The sequence below is a fragment of the Nelumbo lutea genome, chromosome 1 (assembly GCF_056320005.1).
Source record: "Nelumbo lutea isolate HS-2025 chromosome 1, American lotus-T2T, whole genome shotgun sequence".
In the NCBI taxonomy this organism is placed as follows: Eukaryota; Viridiplantae; Streptophyta; class Magnoliopsida; order Proteales; family Nelumbonaceae; genus Nelumbo; species Nelumbo lutea.
The window spans coordinates 11,263,569-11,289,608 of NC_142684.1; the positions used below are offsets into that span (position 1 = coordinate 11,263,569).

General features: G+C 37.3%; 1 protein-coding gene across 2 annotated transcripts; it reads left to right on the plus strand.

Annotated features, from left to right (window-relative positions):
* The first annotated feature begins 4,887 nt into the window (after nt 1-4,887).
* LOC148873517 (F-box protein At3g07870-like) lies at nt 4,888-19,819 on the plus strand. Of its 2 annotated transcripts, XR_016105929.1 has the most exons (3): nt 4,888-6,513; nt 15,568-15,654; nt 19,520-19,819. XR_016105929.1 is itself a non-coding variant. In XM_088966875.1 (2 exons), exon 1 carries the CDS (start codon nt 5,403-5,405, stop codon nt 6,498-6,500), a length of 1,098 nt encoding a protein of 365 aa, XP_088823001.1. In that variant the 5' UTR covers nt 5,053-5,402; the 3' UTR covers nt 6,501-6,513; nt 19,520-19,769. The 2 variants fall into 2 exon arrangements, 1 of the variants encoding a protein (XP_088823001.1); XM_088966875.1 differs by lacking the exon at nt 15,568-15,654 and having other exon boundaries at nt 5,053-6,513; nt 19,520-19,769.
* The last annotated feature ends 6,221 nt before the right edge of the window (nt 19,820-26,040 follow it).

Consider the following 26,040-nt stretch of genomic DNA (forward strand, 5'->3'; position numbering starts at 1 on the left):
CAATAAATTATGAGCTTGAGCTATCAATTTGAGTTAGAGACTTGAGCTTGAATTTGGCTTGAGCTAAAAGCTCATAAGTTTGAGCTTGGCTTGGTTCGAGCTCCTGTAAGCCAAACGCTTTATAAAAATAAAAAAATAATTTTTATTCGACATATAAAAATTAAAAATTATAAAAACTAGTTATTATTATATATAAAAAATAAAAATGTTATATATATTATTTTTTTTATATGTATGTATGAGCCTCATGAATAGTTCATAAAAAGCTCGACTCGTGGCCATCCCTTATAGATAACGAAAAAAATGTTAATGTGCCTAGTGTTGTTTTGTTACTAATAGACCCAGACCGAATCTAGTTCAGATATCGGAAAAACAACTGACCAATAAACGGAAATCATAAATGTGGTAACAAATAAGGTGTTATATATCAAAATTCATGGGTGGGTTCAAGGTTCAAAAAATCTTTACGTATCGGCCTGTATCAGTAGATATTTATCATATCGGAAGCACCCGATACGTCCCTATAGAGGGTGTATCGGGGTTTTGAACAGTTCAGAGGGTGGAGGAACCTTAAACCAGTCCCCCTGAACTGGATTTGAAAAAAATAAAAAATAAATAAAAAAACAATACCGATACTGCCTGGTGTATTGAGCATATCGATGTTTAGAACCTTGGGTGGGTTTTGATTGGTTAAAACTCTTTGCATATTAGATTTTCCCATCTTTATAATAGCCTAAAGTGTGTGTTTGGATGCAGAAATAATGACTTTTTAAGTTTGGCTGACAAAAGAAAATCAAATAGAAAAGATAGAAAGTTTGGATGACAAAGAAAAGCAAATAGAAAAGAAAGATAAGATAAAGTAGGAAGGTAAATTTCTCTTTATCTCGTGGGTAGACAAAAGCTATTATTTAATGGTTATGGGGAAAAGGTGTAAATTTTTGGCTCCTTTTGACATGGTTCCTTTGAAAAAGAAGAGAACATTGTAGCTTTTTATTTTAAAAAGATACACAAAGCCAAAAATAAGTTGCTTTCTACTTGGCATGAAAAGAAAAAAAAAAAAGTTCAACCAAACTTAAAAAGCAAGAGACTTAAATTACTGTATAAATCTGAGGCCCGTTTGGGAGGGCTGAGCTGAAGGTTCAGCTAAGTTGGTTCAGTTTAATCTTTCAAATGGCTGACTAACAGCTGATTGGGGCTCTCTGGATTTTTCACCAAATATAGATTATAAGCAGCTGTCTGTGTGGGGCCTACTTTGGAAAGCCAAAGCCATTGCATTTTATGCCTCCCAAACACCACAGAATCTTCTGCAGGCAAAAACTCTTCATACACTCTAAAAGCAAGGGCATCGAGTCTCTCTCATAGGGAACATCTCCAGGTTCCTCCCAAGCATTAGGAAAAAAACAGAAAAGATTAATGTCTGTTATGTTTCATTAAAACTCTGCTCCAATTAATCACTTTTTAGAGAATGAATTCAGTGCCGAAGGTAATTACAAAGGATCAATTCTTAGAACCAAGATTCAAAGTATCATAATTCACAACATATTGGTATGTATCATATAGTAGGTATCAGGTTTCAGGATCATGGATATGTTGAAATACTTAGAGTTAGACCTATTTAATAGATTCAAATGTTAATTTTCATCCTAACATATCTACAAATTATCACACTAAAAAATTAAAAAAAAAGTAAAATATATTTAAGTGATTAAAATGTTTGATACTCAAATTTTAGTAGTGAAAAAAAATTAGTATCAAGTGTTTTGATACTTTGAACCTTCCTTAAAACGAATTTTGTGCCTAAAAAAAAGAACTAGTTTTAAAAAATTTCATAATAAAGCAATTCTCAGAATCACAAAATTCATCCGAATTAAGTCTCTGAAGTACGGCAAATGCAAGTATCTCAATCCTAATGATTATGCCCTCTTTTTGTATTAGGACTTGTTATTTGGGAAGAGTTGGGGCATTTTCATTTGGCTTTTGGACAAGGTTCAAAGTATCAATACAGGTCGATATGTCGGTAGGGCGTATCGGCCTGTATCGGTACTTTTATTAGGTTTTATTTTTATTTTTTTCAAAACCGGTTCAAAGAGGTTGGTTTAAGGCTCGACTACCTCTGAACAAGTATCTGACCCAATACAACCCCTGGAGGGGTGTATCGGGAACCCATCGGCATGATACATATCGGCCAATACGTATCGATACTTTGAACCTTGCTTTTAGATATTGCTTACACCAAATTTATACCAACTTGTTTTAAGTTCTTGCATTCTCATTAAAGTTGCAACTACAACTATCAATGGACTTTGAAAGTCCAATGCCCGATTTGATTCCAAATCCGAATATCTTGGATTTGGATGTTAGAATTTGCATCCAATTAATAATCTGATCGGATGTAGTTTTAACCCCTTTTGATCCAATTAAAATTTGAATCTAATAAAAATTATTATTTCGTGTATATATGTAGTATAATTATGTTTATATATATGTTATTTATAATTATATAAAGTTTACAATTGATAAGTTTAATATTTTATATTTATACATTTACTATATATATAAATTAAAAATAATTAGGCTTTTTTCAAATTTTGTTAAATACAATAAGATGGTTACAAATTAAGGGCCTGTTTGGCATGTCTTTCCGCGCGGTCTTTCGGTTGTTTATAAGCCAGGCAGTCCGATTTTTGGTCTATTTCCATTTGGCGCGTGGAAGATTTAGCTGTTAAAAGCTAGAGCGCCGAAGAGATGCGAAAAGCCAATTTTGGACTAATTATGGGAAGATCCAAATGAAGTTTTTCGTGTTTTATTCTCACACTGAAAGACACGGAAAGACGCATAAAATGACGTATGCCTATCAAATGTATTTCAGGCTGCTCAGATCTTCATGCAAAAGCTCAATGTATCTTTTGACTATCAGAACTACCAGAAGATCTTTCGCCCTACATATCAGACCAGACTTAGGCCTAACCCAACTCAGGCGTCAAGCCCCCCCCCCCAAACAGCCCAAAAGAAGTTGTAACATTTGCTTGTATGAATGAGACCTCTAGGGACCAACAGCATGTATAACGTCTACTTCTACCTCAAAAAGCAAACAAGAAAAATCTTTGATTATCCACTTCAATCGGCATCCTCCGACTACCCACAACTTTTCATCAGCATCAATGAGCACAAATGTCAAGCAATTTAGAGATCATTACATAAATAGAATCAAGAAAACATCTTGGTTAATTACCTTATACAATTAAGTTGTAGTGCCATTGTGGGTATGTTGATCTGAGGCCACTTAAACCCTATCCAAAGACAATTCTCTGGGTTGCAATTTGAGTCAAGTGAATTCCCAATGGCTTTCACTGATAATCTAGTTTGTTGATTTCAGCAATAAAGTAGGCGTTTCAAGATTTCATAGTGTTGCCTTTTATTTGTGAAGGAAAAATATTTCTACAAGACTACAACAACCTTGGATCAATTCTTCATACATACCCTTTTTTACTGGAAAGTGGTCCAAGCAAAGTAATGTCATACACTACATACTCATGCAATTAGGGCTCCATTTAAACATTGTCAGAGAACCTTCTTAGACCGAAATATCTAAGCTAAATTTGTGTTCCTGTTATACTGAAAATCTAGTTTTCTTTGTCGTTTCTACATATAGAAGGGGCCAGGGGGGTTAAAATTTTTTCACAGTTAAAAAAGAGAACAAATAATAATAGTTGAAACATTTTAATCTGCAAATTTGGTTTCCATTTTAAGGAAAACTAATGCAGACTGAAGAAGGTATTTTCTAGGAAAACTTAGGTTACAAAAATTGGAAATTGTGTCTATGACGAAGAAATACATGCTTACCATCACTTAAAGATGGACATTAATAGAAACTACATGAATGTATCACATATTTTTGTCATCTCGCAAATTCACAAAAGTTAAGGCAAAATAGGTCACCAATATTATTTTACATCACCAGTAACGTCTCTTATTGACTGCTGGTCCTAGTGAAGACCTACGATAATATAAGACCTGTTTGGCGTGTCTTTCATGCAGTCTTTCAGCTGTTTATAAGTCGAGGTAGACCATGCCAGTCTTTTTTCGTTTGGTTCGTAATAGATTTAATCGCCAAAGTCGGTGTGTCAAAAAGATGCAATAAGTCCATTTTGGGCTGATTTCGGGAAACTCCAAATGGAGTTTTTTGCATCTTTCTCGCTTTATTCTTGTACGGAAAGACACAAAAAGATGCATAGTAGCCAAATTAGTTTCAGGCTACTTAAATCTTCATGCAAAAGCTTAATGTATCTTGACTGTAAGAACTACTAGAAGATCTTCCCAAAAAGACTGTAGAACTACCATTTTGGAGAATGGACTACTTGTATTGTCCCAATCCAGAATGGACTACTTGTATTTAAATCCAATTAAATAAATTATTATTAAAATTTAAAACATTATTTAGTTATTAAAATTTATATTGTTATTACATAATTTCATTATGAATATTGTAAAAATATAAAATTATTAACAATCTGAATATTATTAAATCTATTATAGTTATTTTTGTGTTTTTAATAAATATTTTAAAGTTATTACATAATTTTATTCTAATATTTAAAATTTTTAATTCAAAATTTATTTAAATATATATAGATTATAAGTGGGGGAGAAGATAAATAGGAATTAGAGATAATTTAGGAGAGAATAATGGTGTATTTATCTATTAGTTATTTGTAAAAATGATATGGAATAAAATAAAATAAAAAAAAGATAAAATTCCTTGTTTTGCTTTAGTATATAGATAAGAATTCAAAAAACCTCTAATCCATTTATAAAATCATATCCTTCTCTCCAGTTTCCAATTCCCATTAATTCCCATTAAAAGAGAATGATTGATTGAACCGAACCGAACGCTACCCATTTGGAAGGTCCCTCCACGACACATCACTCCTGGAGTGGCGGAAGCGGGGGAATCATCCCGCGAGATTGCAGCCTTTCCAATGGGATCTTGGTCTGTGGGGGCCTCACCACCGCGGAACTTTAAGCTCTCCGTAGAATGGCTTCTGGCCAGTCGGTCTCACGTCCACCCTGCTCCGTCTCCACTCCAACGATTAAACAGTGTGAGAAAGCAGAACCGTCGTCACTCGTCACTCGCAGGCCGCAGCAGAGAAGAAGAAAAGGGCGGAAAAAGATCAATAACTACAGGGTAGGCCATTGTTCATTGCAGTTAAATATATATTCCAATCTAATGGCGTAAGAGCGGCTCGTCCTCTCACCAAAAAGGAAGGTGGCTTCTTGCTTCCAGCGCAAGAAAGAGCATTCAGAGTCAAGCCCGGAGTCAAAAGACAAACAGTAAAAAAAAAAAAGCTGGAGCGACGCCTGCCTGAAAAAAGGTTTGAGCAAGGAAGGCAGTGGGAGCAGGGATGTCTGAAACCAGAAACGATGGAAAGAGAAGTAGAAGGAAGAAGAATCGGAAGGTGGATTTCGAAAACGTGCCGGAGGAAATCATTTTCCTAATCCTCGTTAACATCCCAGCCCATGTGCTTTATGGCTTACGGCCAGTATGCAAGCTCTGGACTAAGCTGATATCGGAACCCTCCTTCATCGATCAACATCTCTCCCGTTCTGAATCTGCTTTACTTGGTCAATACCGTGATCCCACTAAGGAGTGGTACATATTGAGCACCGCTTGTCTGGAGAAGAAGGGAGAGAAGTTCAGGGTTCGGGATTTGAGTATTGACCTCCCATATCGATTTCGAATTTGTGCCAGTTGCAATGGCTTAATCTTGTTGGACGACATCCACCACCAGAGTGGAGATTTATTCGTCGGTAACCCCATCACCAAAGAATGTGTAAAGATCCCTGCTAACGATAGATTGTCTAATTCTTCATACTCATTTCGGTATGGATTCACATTTCATCCCGTCACAGGAGATTATAAAGTCTTAATCTTTCATATGAACAAGGATTTCCGCATGTGTGAAATACTCACCCTAGGTTCTGCTACATGGAGACATGTTACTGTGCTTGAGGAATTTTACCCACGCACTAATGAGCATATTTCTACTAAAGGCTTCCTGCATTACTTGACGAATTCTTTGGAAGAGGACAAGGATTACATGTGTTCCATAGATACAGCTGATGAAACTTTTCACAGGACACCACTCCCTGTATGTGGAAGGCAAGATAGACTGTTGGAATGTGGGGGATTTTTAGCATTTGCGACTCGAGTTGACTCCACGGCGCAGTTTGACATATGGGTTTTGAAGGATTTCTGTGGGGGTGGTTGGGTTAAACAGCACACTGTTGTTCTTGAAGGTGTAAAGTTTGCCCGTAAGAGAAGCCTTAGCGTGATTTATCCGGTTGGAAGCTTGAAAGATGGAAAAATAATAGTCTTTACAGACACCATATCCTTCTATGCAGCTGATGTTGAATTGAAGATAGTGAAGAGGATTTGGAAGCTCCGGTTTGCAAAACTTCTACCGCATGTAAATAGCCTTGTTTCTTGCAAAACATTTTAGAGCCCCTTTTGAGGTATCTTTCTTAGACTCTTCATGTCTTGGTATTATTGCATTCTGTTTTTAATTTTCATTCTATATGTTCTTGCATTTGAAGTTTTGAACTTCCTATACAACCCTAAGCTTTTGTTTTATTCTGCAAGTAGATGCTTGAGTTTATGATGGTTGGAACTTGGAATACTTTTCGAACCTTATCATAGTTAAGTATGCGATTCATGCTAGACATTAGTCTGAGATTTAACATTATCTTGTTCCTTAAAATAAGTAGCATATGTGTGGTTCATCTTATGATTATCCCAGAAAAAAATGGCCAAACATTTTCATTATAATTTAATTAAAAATAACAAAACCAAAACTAGGAGATAAGAGAGTTGCATCTAGTGTTTAAAAGTGAGAGGCATGGGAAAGTGCAAAGGCCTTCTAGTGCCCAAGGTCCAATATATAAGGTCAGGTCAGGTGTGCACCCAAATGAAGCAAGGTACAAAGTTTTGGAAAAAATACATAAGAAATACAGAAGGATTAATTTTAAAAGATTGGTTCTCTCTGTTGGGAAGCTTTTCTTTGGAGGTTAAATACCGTGGACAATCTTCAAAAAAGAAGAACCTTCCTTTGCATATCCCCTAATAGGTGTTTTCCATGCAAAGATAGTGGTGAGAGTTGTTATGACCTTCTAATCTCTTGCCCTTTTGTTGTAGGCATTTGAGAAAGGTTTTTTATTCTGTTTGGATGCAGCCATGCAGGTGGAATATACTTTTGTGATTAGTGGCGTATTTGATCTTGTGACCTTCGTCATGTGGCCAAAGAGAACGGGTGGAATCTTGTGGAAATGTTCTAGGTCTACTCTCGTTTGGATGGTTTGGGTGGAGAGAAATTCTAAAATCTTCAGTTAGAAGGAAAGAGATGTGATAGGTAGTCTAGGGTTCTGTGCTAAGCGGTGCTTTTTGAATAAAAAGGACTGAATGAAGTTGTATAAGTTATGTATATCTGTCCAAAGGGTAATGAAGTTTTTGGTGGGAGATGAAAGTAGGGTGTATTTTGAGAAGATGAATGGCTTAACACACAACCCTAGATTGCCTTCACATCTTTGGACAGATACACAACCTATACAACTTTGGACAGATACACATAACCTATACAACAGTTACTTCCTTGGCTTCTATCATTGTTTGGGTGTAGATGGGATATGCCAACAGAAGTAACTACAATCTTTAACCCTTCTATGTTCTATTGGCCCCATAAAAGAGGAAGGAAGATGTGGAGGTGTGCACGAGCAGCCCTGTTATGGAAAATTTGGGAAGAAAGGAATGCCAGGATCTTCCAGGAAAAGGGGAGAAGCAGTCAGGCCTTGAAGGGCTGCATTTTGTATAGGGCAATACATTGGTTAAAGACTCTAGATTTGTTTGATCATTTCTCCTTTACTGACTGTTGGAGGGATTGGTTATCAGTAGCAAGTTGTTGCTCCTCAAGGATAAAGGTAATGACAAGCTGGGTCCCCCCTCCTCACGGTTCTTTGAAGCTGAATTTTGATGGAAGTAGCCAGGGCAACCCGGGTCCCTCTGCTTTGGGAGGTGTACTGAGGAATGAGGCTGGAGAGGCTGTCTTACTATACTCTAGTCCTTTAGGTGTTGGGAACTCTATTCAGGCAGAGCTGTTAGCTGCAATACAAGGAATAATTCTTGCAAAAGAAATGGGTGTGGAGCAGCTTCTGGTTGAAGGGGACGCTAAGACAGTGGTGAACTGGTTAAATAATCTGGAGGATTTCACGTGGGACTACAAGAGTGAGATAAAGAAATTCAAATGGCTGACAAGGAATATGTCTGTAACAGTACAGTGGGTTGGGAGATCAGCTAATGCATTTGCTGATGTCTTGGCAAAACAAGGGACAAACAAGGAAACATTGTTTTGGGTGCAACTGTAATTTGTGTCTTTTTAACAGTCATGCACTTTTTGATGTAGTTTTTGTGTTTTCTGTATGAAGGCAGCACCTCGTGCCTCTCTAAGGGGATTTTCATGTAACCGATCTTTGAATTAATGGAATATGACTCTTTACTTATCAAAAAAATAAATAAAATATTACAAGCATGTCATGAGAAAAATAGGTATTAGACTGTGATAGAATTCATAACTCTAGGAGTTGCACATGGGTAAAGACCTCAAAACTGTTTTCAGACTTTAAGGTGGAGAACTTCTTCAGGAGTTGGGGGCCAATAGTTGGCTTTTCCTCTAGGATACAAAAGATCCTAGAGGTTTGGTCACCCCCAGTGGCTGGTTGGAAGAAACTGAAATTTGATTTTTGTGGGCAATCTTGGTCCCTCAGGATTTGGAGGGGTGATTAAGGATGAGGCTGGTATTAAATGTGCCTTGTATTCAGACCCAATTGAGCAAGGTGATTCAGTAAGGGCAGAATTTTTAGCAACAGTCTTTAAGGTTGAAAAAGCTAAAGAGTAGGGAATTGGTAGTTTGATCATTGAAGGTGATTCAAAGCTAGTAGTGGGGTGATTGAAAAGAAGATGAGGTGGTAATTTGGCATCTTAGAAATGAATTCAGGTGCTTCAAATGACCATCTGCTAACAGCTTGTCAGATGGCTTGGCTAAGCAAGGGGTTCAAAGACAACATGTGTACTGGGCACAGTTGTAATACAGTGTTGGGTGGTTTGTTTTGTAATGGATTATGCTAGTTTCTCACAACTTGTTGTAATCCTTTCATTTTAAGATCTTAATGAATGAATGGTTTTCCGTATTGCTGATAAACAAGGCATTAGACTGGGGGTATCTGTGTAATATTCCTATATATATGCATGCATAATCAAAAATCAAACTCATCTCAACCCAATTATAATGAGGGCATGTAATTCAGCCTCTTTCCATTTCTCCCTCCACCCAACAAGAAATCTCTTTTGAGTTCTTTTTCATCTTGTCTGTTATTATTGTTGGAAGTTGGAACATTCACAATTGATAAAAAATTACCCTGGAAGACTGACCAAAATACTCTTGATAGGAGTGGTTCTTCCTCCCAATGATTAAGTAGGTAAAGCCAAATCTTTTGCTCCAATTGGATTTCCAAGATGTGTAAAGGTAAACACCTAATTGGACTTTGATGGCAGCTGCCAAGGTAACCTAGGTCCATCCAGAATTGGAGGAATTCTGAGAGATAAAGACAGCAATATGTTGTCTCTTTTCTCAGGACCAGTGGGTGAAGGTGATTCTGTAAGGGCAGAGCTACTAGCAGCGGTACAAGGTATACAAATGGCTAGTCAATTAGGAGTGAACAATTTGTTAGTAGAAGGAGATTCCTAGGTTTGGGCATGTTTAGTGTTTATGATTCAGTCCTTGGGGGAGGTAACATCTCGTGCCTCTTCCTAGGCTGTTTGTATTTCTGATATTTATTTCAATAAAATTACTCTCATTTATAAAAAAAAGGCAAATACCTAACTTGACAGTCTTGACATCTGAAAACATCAGCACAATGTTCAAGAAGGTCCCCATTTATGTAGCCAACTTGCCATTACCAATCATCATGGCCTTACCCAAATTGAACTTAAGATTGGACATGGCTTCATTTTTTTTCCCAATAGCCCGCAAATTGAGTGCTTGGTCCACCAAAACATTGATAAAAGTTAGCTTGTCATCAACATATTGTAAAGAGAAATTATAGGACCATTCTCCCCCAATCGGAAGCCTTCAGTAAATCCTAATTGCAATCTTATGCATAGTTTAAAATGTTGACATATTTCCTAATACTTCTGCAGCATATTTCTATTTCCATGGGTACCCGTTTGAAATATTACTATGATTGACACATTTTCTAGTGAAAACTACCAAGGGTACTCTGATTGACACATTACTAATCGTCATTCTCTTACCCAAGTAGTAGTATTTTTGCCTGGTTAGTGCTTAGTGAAGAGGATGGTCACTTTGAGCCATCTCAAAATTCTTTTTGGATGTGATTTTAAATTAGTTTTTGTCTGTTTAGTTTGTAGTAGATTATTACTTGATCTATTAGAATCATTTGCCCTTTCTATGAGTTCAAATTTTTCTTGAACTTGATCTATTATGTATTTTTAACCCTTGAATTCTGCAGAACTTCACAGTGTCTTATGATGTCTATTAACTACAGTTTCTTGGCTTTGTTTGATGGTTTTGAACAAGATAATAATCTAAAAGGGTGCATCTATGTTTATTTTGTCGTTTTATAAAATATTATTATATATTTCTGCATATTTCACAATATTTCCACCATGTCTATATTTTTTAATATCTCCATATGACATTTCTGAAATGTTTCCTATATTTTTTTTTTTTGATAAATAACAGTGGATTTATTTTTGGATCAATAACAGAAACTCATATATTAAGAAAAGAATGGATTGCATACAGCACTCTGGGAAGAGGTAAAATGACTTCTCTCCCCAAGAGAACAAGAAGGAAATTACAAAATAGCCCAAAACATTTGCTCCCTTCCCACCCCTTGCTTTGCCAATGTATTTGCAGTTCTCTTCACCCAACGATACTGAACTTCCAGCCCATTGGATAACCACTTAACCTCCCTCCTTTCATTGGAAAATTTCCATAAACCACTATCCTACCCTAACCAGTTTACAATCAACTTTGAGTCTCCTTCAACCACTAACTTTTGAACGTTCAGCTTCATTGCCTTTCTTAACCCTTCCAAAACAGAAAACATCTCAGCTCTAAGGGACTCACCAACCCCAATGGGGCTTGTGTACATAGCAACCACCTTCCCATTTTCATCTCTGAATACACCTCCAACTCCTGACGGTCCTGGATTCTATTCGCTACTATCATCAAAGTTTAATTTTATAAAACCTGGAATTGGTGGTGACCACTGAGGGCTCACAGCTGAAAGAGTAAGTCACAGGTATTACAACTTTCCAAGAAGAATTCCCAACAAAAAGCTCCAACCCTTGGAGGGATTGGTTTACCCCATACTTCTTTTACTAGAAAAGTTTGGGCAATGGAACTAGCAGGTTGCACCAAAGGCTTAAAGAAAGATGCACAAGAAAAGACACCGAAAGGAGATAAGGTCCAAATTCTGCTGTCCCGTTTTGAAAGATCTAAAACCACCCCCTTTAAAACCTGAATTAACCCCAAAACATTTTCAAGTTCTGAATCCCTATTCCCTAGGCCCAAATCTCAATCAAAACCAAAGTTGGACTCAGAAGGGACCGAGATGTTAGACACAGTTTTCCCTTTATATTAGGAGAGAGAAAACAGAAGGGATTTGGTCTTTTGAAGGCATATCACCCACCCAAAGATGCTCCTAGAACTTCACCTAGTTTCCAGAACAAAGATCATACTTGATGTGCTGCAGAAAAGAGGGAAGAATGGTATTTATGGATCGCCAAGGAGAGGTACTAGTAGTCCTTGCCAAGACCCTAGAGTCCCAACCACCATCTGCCTGCCCATGAATGCTCAGCATTACCTTACCCCACAATTTGTCGCTTTCTCTTGCTAGCTTTCACAACCACTTTTCCTAGAAAGCTTCATTTCTCTTCTAAATGTTGCCTAATCCCAAGCCTCCATCAGCCATACTCCTAGACACTATTTCCCACTTCACCCTATGGACTTCCCTGTCTTCCCTTGGTTCCCACAAGAAATCTCTCATCAAAATTTCCAACATTTTGCTTACTTTATTTAGAATCCTGAAAGAAAGATGGTAAACTGGCAAGCTAGACAAGGTGGCCTTAATAGAAGTGATTCTACCACCCAGAGATAGGTAGTTCTTCTTCCAAGAGGCCAACCTTATTGTGAATCTATCAATTACTGGGCTCCAAAAGCTATCCTTCCTTGGATTATCCCCTAAGGGCATCCCCAAATACTACAAAGGCCATTGTGATACCATACACCCCAATAATTAATCCCCACCACACAGCTCTTATCAAAATTCACCTTCATGTTTGACATTTTCTCAAAGGTTTGAACTTCCAACTTCAAATTTCTCATCCATCTGATATCCTCCCCTTCACAGAAAAGAATTGTGTCATCAACAAATTGTAGGTGAGTGATAGGTATTTTATCTTGCCCAACCCTCCACCCCTTCATTAGGTTCCTCGAATCTGCCCTCTCCATTAACTTCCCTAACACATCTGTAATCAAGATATGAAGGGAAGGAGAAAGGGGATCCCCTTGTCTGATTCCTCTAATGGTTTGAAAGTGATCTACTACAGCTCCATTTACCAAAATTGAGTAATGAACTAATGACATTGTCTCCATACAACCCATGATCCATTTGCACCGTATCTTCCCAAACCCAAAATAATCCATCACTTGCATTAGAAAAGACCAATCCACCGTATCATAAACATTCTCCAAGTCCAGTTTGCACACAATTATTTCTTCTTTGTTCTCTTTAAATCTTCCACACATTCATTAGCAATTAAGATTTGATCCATAATCTGCCTATTTCCCACAAAAGCCCCTTGGTTTTGTGAAATTATGCTTGGAAGCACCTCTTTAATTCTTCGAGACAAGACCTTAGCAATGATTTTATACAATCTATTCACCAAACTGATAGGTCTAAAATCTCTTGGATGACTTGCTCCAACTTTCTTTGGGACTAAAGTGATAAAAGTTGAATTTAACCCCGGATTTATTACCCCTTTTAAAAAGTTCATGAAAAACTTTTAGGATATTTGGTTTTAGCATCTCCCAACAATCCTAGTAAAAGGCCATTGTGAAACCATCCGGCCCTAGAGCTTTAGATCTGTACATTACAAAGATTGCTTCTCTTATTTCCTCCACCTCAAAGCTTCTTTCAAGCCATATCTTAGCATTTCAGAGAGTTTGGGCCAGTCTAGTCCTTCCAACCAAATCCTTTGACTTAATGGTCTTCAATAGATTGACTTAAAATGCTCCGACCCTAGTAATCTTAGCTTGGTGTGTAAGTGTCACCCCATCCACCTCCAGTTTGGAAATAAGATTCTTTCTTTTCTTGCCATTGGCCATTGCATAAAAGAATTTGGTGTTTCTATCTCCCTCTTTCACCCACTTGTGCCTAGACTTCTGTTTCCAACTAACTTCTTTATACAAAATGTCCTCAAGTTGTTTCCTAAGTTCCCATCTCACTTGCTTATCCCTCTCCTCAAAAGAGCCCCCCTTTCCTTGGCATCCAACTCCTCAATTTTACCAATCACTTCTTGCTTTCTTTCCTCAATTCTGCCAAAATGAAGGGTATTCCATTCTTTAATCTTTGCTTTTAACTGCTTCAACTTCCAATGGAATTTCATAAACTCTTCAATTTTACCAATCACTTCTTGCTTTCTTTCCTTAATTCTGCCAAAATGAAGGGTATTCCATTCTTTAATCTTTGCTTTTAACTGCTTCAACTTCCAATGGAATTTCATAAACTCCTCAATTTTACCAATCACTTCTTGCTTTCTTTCCTCAATTCTGCCAAAATGAAGGGTATTCCATTCTTTAATCTTTGCTTTTAACTGCTTCAACTTCCAATGGAATTTCATACCCTCCAGTTGGCCCTTGAATCACTTCTATTCCACCAAGTCTTAACCATCTCAATAAAGCTAGTGTGAGCCAGCCACATATTCTCAAATCTGAACGGTGTGGGACCTCTATTGCCAGTCTCCTCTTTCATTAAAGTGATAAGTCAGTGATCTGATGTTACCCTAGGCAATGTCCTGGAAGTAATCACCCCTTAGTGTTCCTTCCAATCTGTTGTGAATAAAAATCTATCCAACTTTGAGCAGATCGGGTTTGCTTGTAAATTAGACCAGGTGAAGTTGCCATTAAGTAGAGGAACCTCCTTCAACTCAAAATTATTAATGTGTTGTTTCCTCTTCTCACACTGGTGGACTCCTCTATGAATCTAGTGACATTAAGCAGCACGGGCCCTCCCAAAGTCCTCTAATATCCTCCAACTCCTTCCACAAACCACTTCTCTCCCTATACCCAGTTGGATTTCATTAATTAGAGACATGTTTCCTATATTTGGGTAACTTACATTTCCTTAGACACCAACATCCTAACATTCTAAATCTGACCCTCATGTGTAACATATAGCTCAATACCTCCACCACTCAAAAAACAAGATGGTGAAATGGGATCACCTTGCCTGATACCATGAAATGCTTGGAAGAACTCCAAAGAAGATCCATTCATGATTCACCAATATAGAAAATTAAACTTTTGGTTGTAAGTTTTCTTCCTAAATTAATAAAAGAATTTTTACTTGCTGATAAAAAAAATTAAACTTTTGATATACAGGAGAAAATCCATTCTTTCCACTTCTCCTCAAACCTTGTAATCTGGAAGACTTCCTCCAAAAATCCACATTTCACATGGTAATACAACATCTCCAAATCAATTTTGGAAATTAACCCCAGAACCCCACTTTTGAGCCTAGCATGAACAAATTCACTTGTAATTTACACCCCGTATAGGATTTGCCTTCATTCCATATAAGCATCTGTGTAGGACCAACCACCTAAACTACCACCTTTTCTAGTCTTTTAGCTAACACTTTCACTACTAACTTGTAGGGACTATAAATCAAACTAGTTAGGCAGAAGTCCTTCAACTCAATTGCACCATTCTTTTTAGGGTCCAATATAAGGAATATATCATTTGTAGCTTTGTCCAAGTATTGATTCTCCTGAAAACTATTACATGTTCTGGACTATAGCTTTTAACAATATTCTAATGCATCTTATAAAATGTCATGTTAAATCCATCTTAACCGGGTGCTTTGTTGCCATTCATCAACTTTAAGGCCTCTTTGTTTTTCTTTTCTGTGCTGAAATTCCTTTTTCAATGCATTCACTCACCATTAATTCATTATGCAGCAATTTCAGAGAAATATTTCCAATAGCTAATGATCTTTTTTTTTTTTCTATATATAGATTCGTATAAAAACTTCTAATGGCCTGAGTTATGTCAGCTTGGCCTTCCAACCAGTTTTCATGCACCTTTATTCTATTAATGCTATTACTTTTCCTCTTAACTTTTGCATATGCATGAAAGAAAGCCGTATGTTTATAACCGACCTTTCCCTTGATTTCTGTTGTCAACTGATGCTGATTTTTATCCTAAACAGGCTTGGGGAATTAGAGTTGTAATTTGGAATGCTTTTGGTGACTGTATTGCAACTCAAACTGTTTCAGTAGAATTTGGGTCAATGGAGGTAAGAGTAATTGTGTGCATTACAGGCTATCTCTAGGCTGAGTACTTACATTGAGACATGATGAAGGTTGACATGGACAAAGTGGTGGTGGTTCATATTTTTTTAGCAACATTGTGAAACTTGTGATTGAATACCTTTCTTTCCTTCAGGGCCTTGAAGCTAATTTTGTTAATTTGTTAAGTATTTTAATCATATTTACCAACAAAAACTAGTGAGGTGGTTCATGTTTTGTTTTAAGATTTTTACAGACGGCTTGGGACGCTAAAAGAAGTCCATTAATAGCAAATACAAACAGAAACAAACCAAAAAGCAGAACAAAGGCGCATGGGTTTGACTGGTTGGCAGGACCCTGCGTCTTTAGTTTTTGGGTCTACTTTGTAAACTATATATATATTCTGGGTGGGTGGGTGGGTGGGGGGGTGGGGTGGGGCGGCTACTGTGACCCCTGGATCTGAAAACCCACGAATACAGCACTATGGGCTGCATTTCCCAGCCTAGCAGTAAAATGCAACAATGCCAACAACCAGTTAATATTTTTCAATAAATGCAGAATATCTTTAAAAATAAAGAGCACATACTTTGGTCCATCTTCACTACTCTTGATTGGAGTCATCACCAGGTCCTTAACTTTCCACAACTATATTCTGAGTGTGGAGTTGCAAAGTAGAACTGTTCCATCTCTTATTGCTAATGCCTAAACCATTTGTGGAGATTATGCAACATGCTGGCCAAACTATGAGCAAAAAAATTCACCTTAGCATGATCTCATAAAGCCACTGTCCAAGCTTGCTGTCTTTCCAAGATTTTGCAATTCTGGCTGCAAAATTTTCCTCACCTCCAGATAGTTGTTGCAAAAATCAGAGATAATCTTATGAGGTTTAGGTAGATTCTGATTAAAGATTATACCATTTCTAGCTTTCCAATTTCCATATATGACACACAGTTCACAATTTCAGTTGGAACAATGAGGATGTCCAGCTTGATCTTTTTGTCTCTGACCTCCTCATCCAGCCTTGATTTAACCCAAGTGTTTTTTGCCTGGTCCAGGAGGACTTCCAAACTAAACACACCTTTAATAATTGTCGTTACTTGCATGTGCAATGTGCATGGGAAATGATTTTTGGTTCTTAATTATAAATTGGGCAAGAGGATTGTTAATCATCTTCCTTCTGAATAACTTAGATCTCATTGTTAATGCATCATGTCGATCTGTATACAAAGGAAACTAGGAAACTTTTTTGTTTGGGGAAATAGGTAGCTTCCAGATTGTTCTCCAATGCACCTTAGTAAAAGTAGATTATATAGAACTTCTCAAGTTTTGATCTTCCCCATCCTCCTCAGCAATGTTGTAAGCTTATCTGACTGAATTACCTTTTGAATCTGGGTACCAACAAAGATTAATGGGTCATGGGTACCTCAAAAGCTTTATCTTGAGGATCTCCTTTCTGAAAGCTGGTAGGATAAGTTCATCAATAACTTCTATCTTTCATTCCAGTTTCATTTCCTGTTGTCTGAGCCAATTAATTGTTCCACTTTCTCTGGAGCATTTGGACTCAGTTTTGGTCCAATGACATTTTGGTCCCCAATAGAAGGAATTCATGGATAACTCCAGATACTACTGTTTTCTCCTGCATCAACCTACCAGCATGCCCCCCTTAGAACAATTTCTTTTTTTTTTTTATACTAAAGACAATTTCATTGAAAGAAGAAGGTACAAGGAAGGTGATAAGAAATCACCTGAAAGGAGAATAAGCATAAAAAGCATACAAAACACCCCTCACTTACAGGCTCTCTAATCCTCAAACATTCGGGACAAGAAGAGCAAAAAAAAAAAGAAAAAAACCTCAACGTCCTAATCAACCAACTCCCCCCCATTCCCATTATCCCAAATAGAAATTCACACTACCAACAGTTCACAGTAGTATCCAATTTATCAAAAACAAATTCACACTACCAACTCCAGCATGTTTGAAATTTACTCTTCCACGACATCATCAGGCTCAATAAATGAAAAATCAACAACAGCTTGATCCATTTTCTTGAGCTCCAAGAAGGCATTTGCAAAATCTTCACCTCTCAAGAAAAAAGTTCCAAGGTTTTTAATTACTTGATCTTCCTTTTCATTTACTTTTTCCACTAATCATCTTGTCTACCTGTCTAGCTCAGTTAGAAATCATCACCTCAACATCTTCCTCTCGCATATCGACCTCTTCCTCATTGTCTTTAATGTCTCTCCTGATTCAACATTCTCCTTGTATTCATCTACATAACTCACACCCTTTGACTCCCTATCCAATTGATGCTGTACCTGTTCAGAATTCAAGAATTTTTCTGTAGCCTTACAAAATTTGTTATTCTTTTTCATGCATCATTTTCTCATGTATCTTCTTGTACTTATTTACCCCCCTCCCCCCTCCTAAAAAATACACTTTTATTTATTACACAGGCCTGCCCCATAAAGACCATCTTCCAGGTGAGAGAGATTTTGGTTACATGAATTAAATGATAATTCTTCAATCCTGTAGGTTTTCTTGATAAAATACTCCAACAACCACAAGACTCAGATCTTTCTACCAAAATCCTTACCAATTTTCCATCAATTACTAAAACATTATTTTATGCGTCACACCATATTTTAATCTTATGCAGGAAAGTGTTTTTTTACTTATTTTACTATATGTTTCTTTCTCGAGGGTTCTCCACCATTCTTTGGGTGATGACAGTTGTACTCAAGTTATTCTAATCAATGAAAGTTACTGTTTCTTATAAAAAAGAAGAAAAATGAAAAAAAAAATCAGAAACAAGAAGATAAAAGGTCTAATGCATGTAATCATCTTTCACCTCAGACTGCTCAACTCTCTTGCTTGTGATACTGAAACTATACAGAACTTGTCTGAATTTGCATGTGTTAACTGGCTGCTTATTAGTGGTTGTGGAGATACCCATTTTCTTTCCCCATCTTTTCTTTTAAACTACAGATGTATCATGTATTTGTGATTGTGGTTTATTTAACCGATTTGAAAGCTAAGGACCAACTGCATTTGTGGATTCTGCAATTTCTTGTCAAAGGGTTCAGTCTATTTTGATACTCTGAATGCTATTGATTTCTGGGAAGGTAAAATGCATTAACAAGTCCACTATGGATGACAAAAATTAACCAAGTATGCATACTCCCAAACGTTGTTTGTACAACATAGATTGCCCATTATTATTATTATTGTTGTTGGAGATATTCGTTTTCTTTCTCCTTTTCTTTTAAACTACAGATGTATCATGTATTTGTGATTGTGGTTTATTTAATGGATTTGGAAGCTAAGGACCAACTGCATTTGTGGATTCTGCAATTTCTTGTCAAAGGATTCAGTCTATTTTGATACTCTGAATGCTATTGATTTCTAGGAAGGTAAAATGCATTGACAAGTCCACTATGGATGACCAAAATTAACCAAGTATGCATACTTCCAAACGTTGTTTGTACAACATAGATTGCCCATTATTATTATTGTTTGATTTGCTTTAGTGGTTTGTCTTTGGTTTCTGCCGGTGTAAAGACAAGTGATTTTGGCTCTTGCTGCATTCGGTCCAGTGCTCTAGTGGCGGCCTTTGGGCCACTTCTTGCCCTTGTATTTTCTCATATTTTTCAATAAACTATGTTGTTGTTGTTGTTATTATTATTATTATTATTATTATTATTATTATTATTATTATTATTATTATTATTATTATTATTATTATATTACGATAAGTTTCAGGGTTCATGATATAAACGGAGAATGCTCATGACTGAAATATACAGCATTAATATATACGTTTCATTGGGACTGAGTTCATCTGGGGTTTTGATGGAAATGGTATACTTGTGCAGGATCCGAGGGAAACACATTCATGTAGACAAATCTGGGTAAAGATCAGTCTTCAAGTTTCAAACTAGTACTCACATACTGCTTTATATCAATTAACTTGTTTAAACACATAAAACTTGCATAAACCATGCTGCCTTTCTAACACCTGGTTGACCTATAGTACTATACAGATCTCACATGGTTAACTCTAATGACATGTTTGTCTTAAGGAGAAACAAGTTTAGAAATGACATAATCATTTGAGTTGTGGCATCTTTTCCAATGGACAATGACATGATTATTCTATTCATCCAAAAAACAAATCATGCATCTCCTTCAATCCTCATGAGAAGATTGGGGCTTAATCACAGGAGTAGGCTCTGTTTTGGGATCCTAGCAGGCATTTCAAGTTTAAGTCACTCATCCGATAAACATTCAGCTATCAGCCGATGTAACTATTCTGACTCGGCAGACCAAAGAACAAGAGGACGCGGAGCACGCCTATCAAAATGGGTCATGTTTCTTTTGCAGTCAATCATTATATAATTGTAGAAAAGGGTTATCTTTGCAAATTGCAATACGAGTGATTCTCAACAATCCATGGAAATCGAGTACTTATTTTTGCTACACCCATTGCCTATTAATTTAGGCACTGATGCACTGTAATTCAGTTGGCCACTTGGCAATTGGCATCCCTCCATTTGAGCAGTCGGAGGCTCAAGCATGCAGGAAGACAGGTTTTCTGTGTAGTTATCAGTGAGCCCGCATCCGCATGTGTACCCTGTCACCACTAATCCACCCTGCCAAGTGGATCTAGCATATAATGTCCATTTGGGAGGGTTGAAGTCAAGGTTCTAAAAAGCTGAAGGCATAGTTGATGTGTAATGGTCCAAAAAGGTGAGGCGTAAGCTTTAAGAATAAAATTTATAAATTGATAAAAATAGCATATAATATATCAATTTAGAATGACAGAGGCCATAAAATAAAAATTTATACATAATAAGTTTTAACAGTTAAGTATTAAGTAAAATAATAGCGAATTAGCTGACAATTATAAAACATTTTACGTTTCATTTCATTTCATGCCTTAAATGCAAAGTTTTCAAATAATTCAAATGACTAATTTAGAAGAAAGGAAACATATGAAGAATCATCATCTATATAAATGGGTATCAGATTTATTGCCATTCAATAATTTGAAAGAAAAAATGATTTAGTTAATTTCATTTATGCAAAAAAGAAAAGAAAAGAAAATAAATCCATTAGGAAAACAAATGAGAAAAATAACAAACCTGGGATGTTAGATTTAGAATAATAAGAAAAATCACTTGATATACAAGAGAAACTAAGAACTTCATTGGCCCCTTTTTCATTTAACTCTCCTAAAACGCTACGAGAAACTAATAGAACTTGATTTTCTCTATTGGTTTTTTATTTTTACTTTTTATTTGTTTGGTTTATAATATTGAAGTGCTTCTTTGAGTTCTTTCATATATTTTGATCTATAAAAATGCATCCGCTTTTTGTTTTTTTGTTTTTTTTTTTTGTTTTTGCATTAAACCACTAAATATCATTGATACTTGAGACTTGCATGTTTTTATGCCTCAAGCTATGCCTCGCAGCTTAAGGCTTAAGGCTTACGCCTCATTCTGATGAAAGATGGGAGATTAAGCCTTGAGACAAAATATGTAGGGTAAAATATAAAAACCTCGCCTGAAGTTTCTAACAATCATAAAAACCTCTCCTTTAGTTTTACTTTAGAAAAAATCTCCCCTAAACTTTTAAAGATCTCGACAAAACCTCCCTACTGTCATTGATTTAGACAAAAAACCAATAAAATTATGAAATTGCCCTTAAATTAATTGTTAGGAAGTCAATAAAATATTTCAAAATGTTAGAACTACCCTTGCTTTCCCTTCCTCTTGCAATAGAAGGGAACAATGTGAAATCCTTCCCCTAATTACCCCTCACTAGTTCCCCTACTTCTCCCTCACTGCCCCTTCTTCTTCTTCTTCTTCTTCTTCTCTCTTTCTCTCTCTCTCTCTCTCTCTCTCTCTCTCTCTCTTCCATCCCCACTCTTCCATTGAGTTGATTGAGTTAGAGCAATCGATGCACCTGGATTAATAGAAAACAATGAACAATTTAAGAGAAGAAAGAACTCAGAAGGATTGATTCATATACCCAAAATTACGGATTGTGTTTCTAATAGAATGATTGAAATTGAGGTAATTGATGGTCAAAATATACTATTTGCACAATTTCTTATGAAAACCAAGAGCAAGACAACCAATTTCAACTCAAAATTAGTAAAGGGTAAACTCAATAAACCTAGAAAGCAATAACAAGATTAGCTTGAAAGTTGAAATTCACAAGAGATGTAGAAAGGAAAGCAAACAAACACACAAACAAATGGAGAAAAAAGATGACTCCCACTCGAACCGGAATCGAATTTAAGAAATTTTAGAAATTAGAGAAACGACAAACTGGATAACGAAAATCAAATCATACGTTGATTCATTCAACAAGGAGAGAGATTGGGATAAGGGATAAGCTCCCTCTACAATTGATCAAGCGGTTCTCGGAGGTTCGATCTGTGTTGCTCAAGGGGAAATTGCATTTTGCTAATTTCAATCTCGTGTCGGAGGGGTGGGGAGGGTACGTGTACCCTTGGATCTCGTCCATGGCCAAAGTTTACTTGTGATTAGAGGAGTTGATGTTGAAGCGCATGGTGATAACTGATAAAGTGTTTGAACTGATCTCGCATTTGTTTAAGAATTTTAGTGTTTTGGTCCTCTCATCTTGTAAAGGTTTCACTATTGATGGACTCACTACCATTGTTGCCAATTGCAAGTTCTTTTTCATTCACTACTCAGTTCTATTGCTTTGTGTTGGGTGGCAGCTTGGAATTGATTTTTAGTAGGTTTAGTTAAAACCTCAAGTTCTCAGATGAGAATGAAAAAGCTTCAAGGAGGTCGCCATTGATAGTTGTTGAAGCTCTATTCACTACTACCATGAAGTAGATGAATAGTGCATTTTGGTTGCTTTGACTCATTTAATTTGATGGAAGAAAGTGGAGACAGTGGGAGCGAATAAGAAGAAGAAGAAGAAGAAGAAGAAGAAGAAGAAATCAATGAGAAAAACCAGTGAGGAGAAATCGGGGGAAGTATTTCATAACGTTCCCTTTGCGGTTTCTATTGCGAGAGGAAGGGGAAGCATGGGCAATTCTGACATTTTAAAATATTTTACTGACTGACAATTAGTTTGGGGCAATTTTATAATTTTATTGATTTTCCGTCTGAATCAATGACGAAAAGGAGGTTTTTGTCAAGATTTTTAAAAGTTTAGGGGAGCTTTTTGCTAAAGTAAAACTATAGGGAAGGTTTTTATGATTGTTAGAAACTTCAGGTAGGTTTTTATATTTTACCCATATATGTATGCCTCACCTCAAGACATAAGCTTCGCACCTCAATGCTTAAGCCTTTTAAAACATTAACTGAAGTACAACGGCTCTTGGCTTTTTGAGGTGGGTCTTACATGGACGGCCTTGAAGCTATGCTTGATGAAAATTTTGGAGAGCTCAAATTGGCCATATTTTCTCTTTTTTTTTTTTTTGTTTTTTTGGACTGTCCACTTCAACCTCTTCAGATATCTTATTCGGAATGCCTCAATGCACCTGAACCAGCCTGACTTTTGATGCCAGTTCATTGATTACAATTTTTTCTGGTACCATGTATTTCTGGCATCAAAGTCGAACCCTCATCTCAGCCCTCCCAAATGAGCACATAATAGTAATAGATGTGGCCAAAGACGCATCACATGTACCAGAACAAATGTCCGCTATATATATATATATATATATATATATATATATATATATATTGTAGGAGATAGAACAAGATCAACCCAAGGATTTATATAGGATGTGTTTGGGTTTTTCTCCTTGAGCCAGGCACGTGGTTATGGGTACTGGGGGTAACCCAACCCAATATGGTTATACCCAAGACCCCCAACCCTGGTGTGGTGGCAATGGGTTTTGACTTTTGACCCCCAACCAGTGATTGCATCAACCGAAAGATCAGATTGGTGCCCCGCCAAATGTGCCCCACAGTTGCCCCATATTCACATATTGGCAGTATCTTCTATACTTGTCATTGGGAGATGCTTTCAATACACAGCTAGGATGGGCTGATGTGAATTCATCAACTGAACCGTCACTATCAATTAAATTGAGATCGTTATGGCAAGAATATCTTTATGCCATCCTCATAACACTTTCCAGCCATGCATTGGGAATCTTTCCATAAATGAAAAGATATAAATAAGGAGATGTTCTAAAAAATCCCTATGGCTGCAATGCAAATGTTGTGAGGACGAAATACGCATGCTCTGTTGGTGATGGGATCTGCTCCTAGCAAATGGGCGCTTCACATACACATCACCATGCATTGGAAACATCTCCCGTGAATAATAACAAATAAGTACAGGAGATGCTCCCAATGTGTGTGAGGCGCCAGGTGTGAACAACTGGTCAGGTCTCACTCTTTTGGTGTAAGACCAATCTGGGAGAATTATTTTTCATTTAAAATTCTAAGTTCCATAATCAAAATGTATAATGTTCTGTTTGGTTTGTGGGATGGGGATGAAAAAAAGAGAATATTCCTACCTTGACAAAGAAATCACTATTACCTCCCCTTCCCTGTTGAAAGCAGTGGCGGCTTTTCTGGTTCGAAGCAGAGAATCAGAGCAGAGACTACTACCTTCTTGTTCGAAGCAAAGAACCAACGACGAACTGTTATTGGCGGCGGAAGCTTCTCTTTCTTCTTCTGTTACTACTGGGGAAACCTTATCTTATCTTCATACATGTATCTTTGGCTAGTTGTAGTTTCCTAACTGAATCTCCTAAATTGTATATATACGAGTGTATCTTGCATATTGAAGGCACAAAATTCTCCACAAAGATTTTCTCATGGTATCAGAGCATGGTGTGTTCGAACAGAATCCCTGTGCAGCTTCGGTGCTTGACATGCTAGACAACCTGGGTTTCTCCTCAACGAGAAGTGGACCACCTTCCTCCCATCGAAGTTCGGCCAGTCATTATAGCATCCGGTGACATCCTGGAACCTGCGCAATTAGATAACAGTGGATGATTGATCCCCCACGTAGAATTTCCGGTCATATATGAAATTTTTGTGTCGGATCTGCTCTGCTGGTTTCTTGGAATGCAGAAGTCCCTTGAGTTGCAAAGCTTCTAGAATCTGCTTTAGCGTCTCTAGATCCTTTGCTGGTTCATCAATTCCCCACATCTTCAACCGCTTCTCGATCTCTCCGTAGAGAGAGTCCGTGTGTTTTGATTTCGGAAAGAAATCTTGCATGTCAAAGAAACTTTTACGATGCTGCTGCGTCTTCCATGTTGACGTAGATAGGCCTCCGCTCGAAGGTCTCGATGGTTCGAGCTTTGGTTCTCTCACACAGAAGTCAATTGAATCCAGTTTCCTGATGTTAGACTTATTATCTTCCGGAGTTGCATTGTCTCTAATCACATTGCTGGTGACGTTAACTCCGAAGCTGGTCTAGAATTGCTACTTCAGATGGAAGTTGTTCTCCTCAATGAAACGATACTGAAGCAGATCTCTTGATACTCTAGATTCCGAAGTAGATCTTCATAACTCAGGCTGGTCTGATTTCTTGAGAGGCTCGCGCCCGGAGTTGGGCAGCGCTTCGAGGCCCATAAGCTGGGCTATGACGCTAGGCGAACGACGCTGCTTGTCGTTACCCTCGTGAGATGTCGTTTCTACAGAGCTCTTGAATTGAGTCGCGGCGAAAATCACTGCGTTGGTTCGGATCTCCCTCGGGTATAGGCTTTCCTGTTCGAGTGAACCCAGACTCTTCACTCTCTTCCAACAACGACGATACTGAATTTCCTTTCGGAACAGAGCAAAAGCTGCCCAAGCTGCTGTGAGTGAGACCGGAGGACAGAAGGCTGGAACCATGAATGATCATGATCTTAGCGGATTTCCCAGGCTGAAGGAAGGGACTTTACATTTGGGTGGAAATATTTATTTACATCGTGTGCTTTTGTACCAAGAATGAACTACACCCTTATCTCCATAGCAAAATTATTGCAACAGATAAAATGTACTGTCACTTTTACTGACAAGCTGTGTGTGATACATGACCAAATCTCGATGATTCTGATTGGAGTGGGTGAATAGTGTGATGGGGTCTATCATTTTAGAGGAGCAGCACCGGCTCGGGCAAATAGAACAAGTGGTATGGATGAATGGGAGTTATGGCATCGCAGATTAGGGCATCCGTCTAAACAGATATTATCTTTTCTTCCTAAAATAGATAAATTAAATAGTAGAACTAAAGGAGATAAGCCATGTAATGTTTGCTACAGAGCAAAACAAACACGGGAAATTTTTCTTGAAAGTAAACATAAAGCTAATGATTGTTTTTATCTAATTCATTGTGATACATGGAGCGCCTATAAAGTACTTGCCTCTTGTGATGCAGTTTACTTTCTAACCATTGTTGATGATTA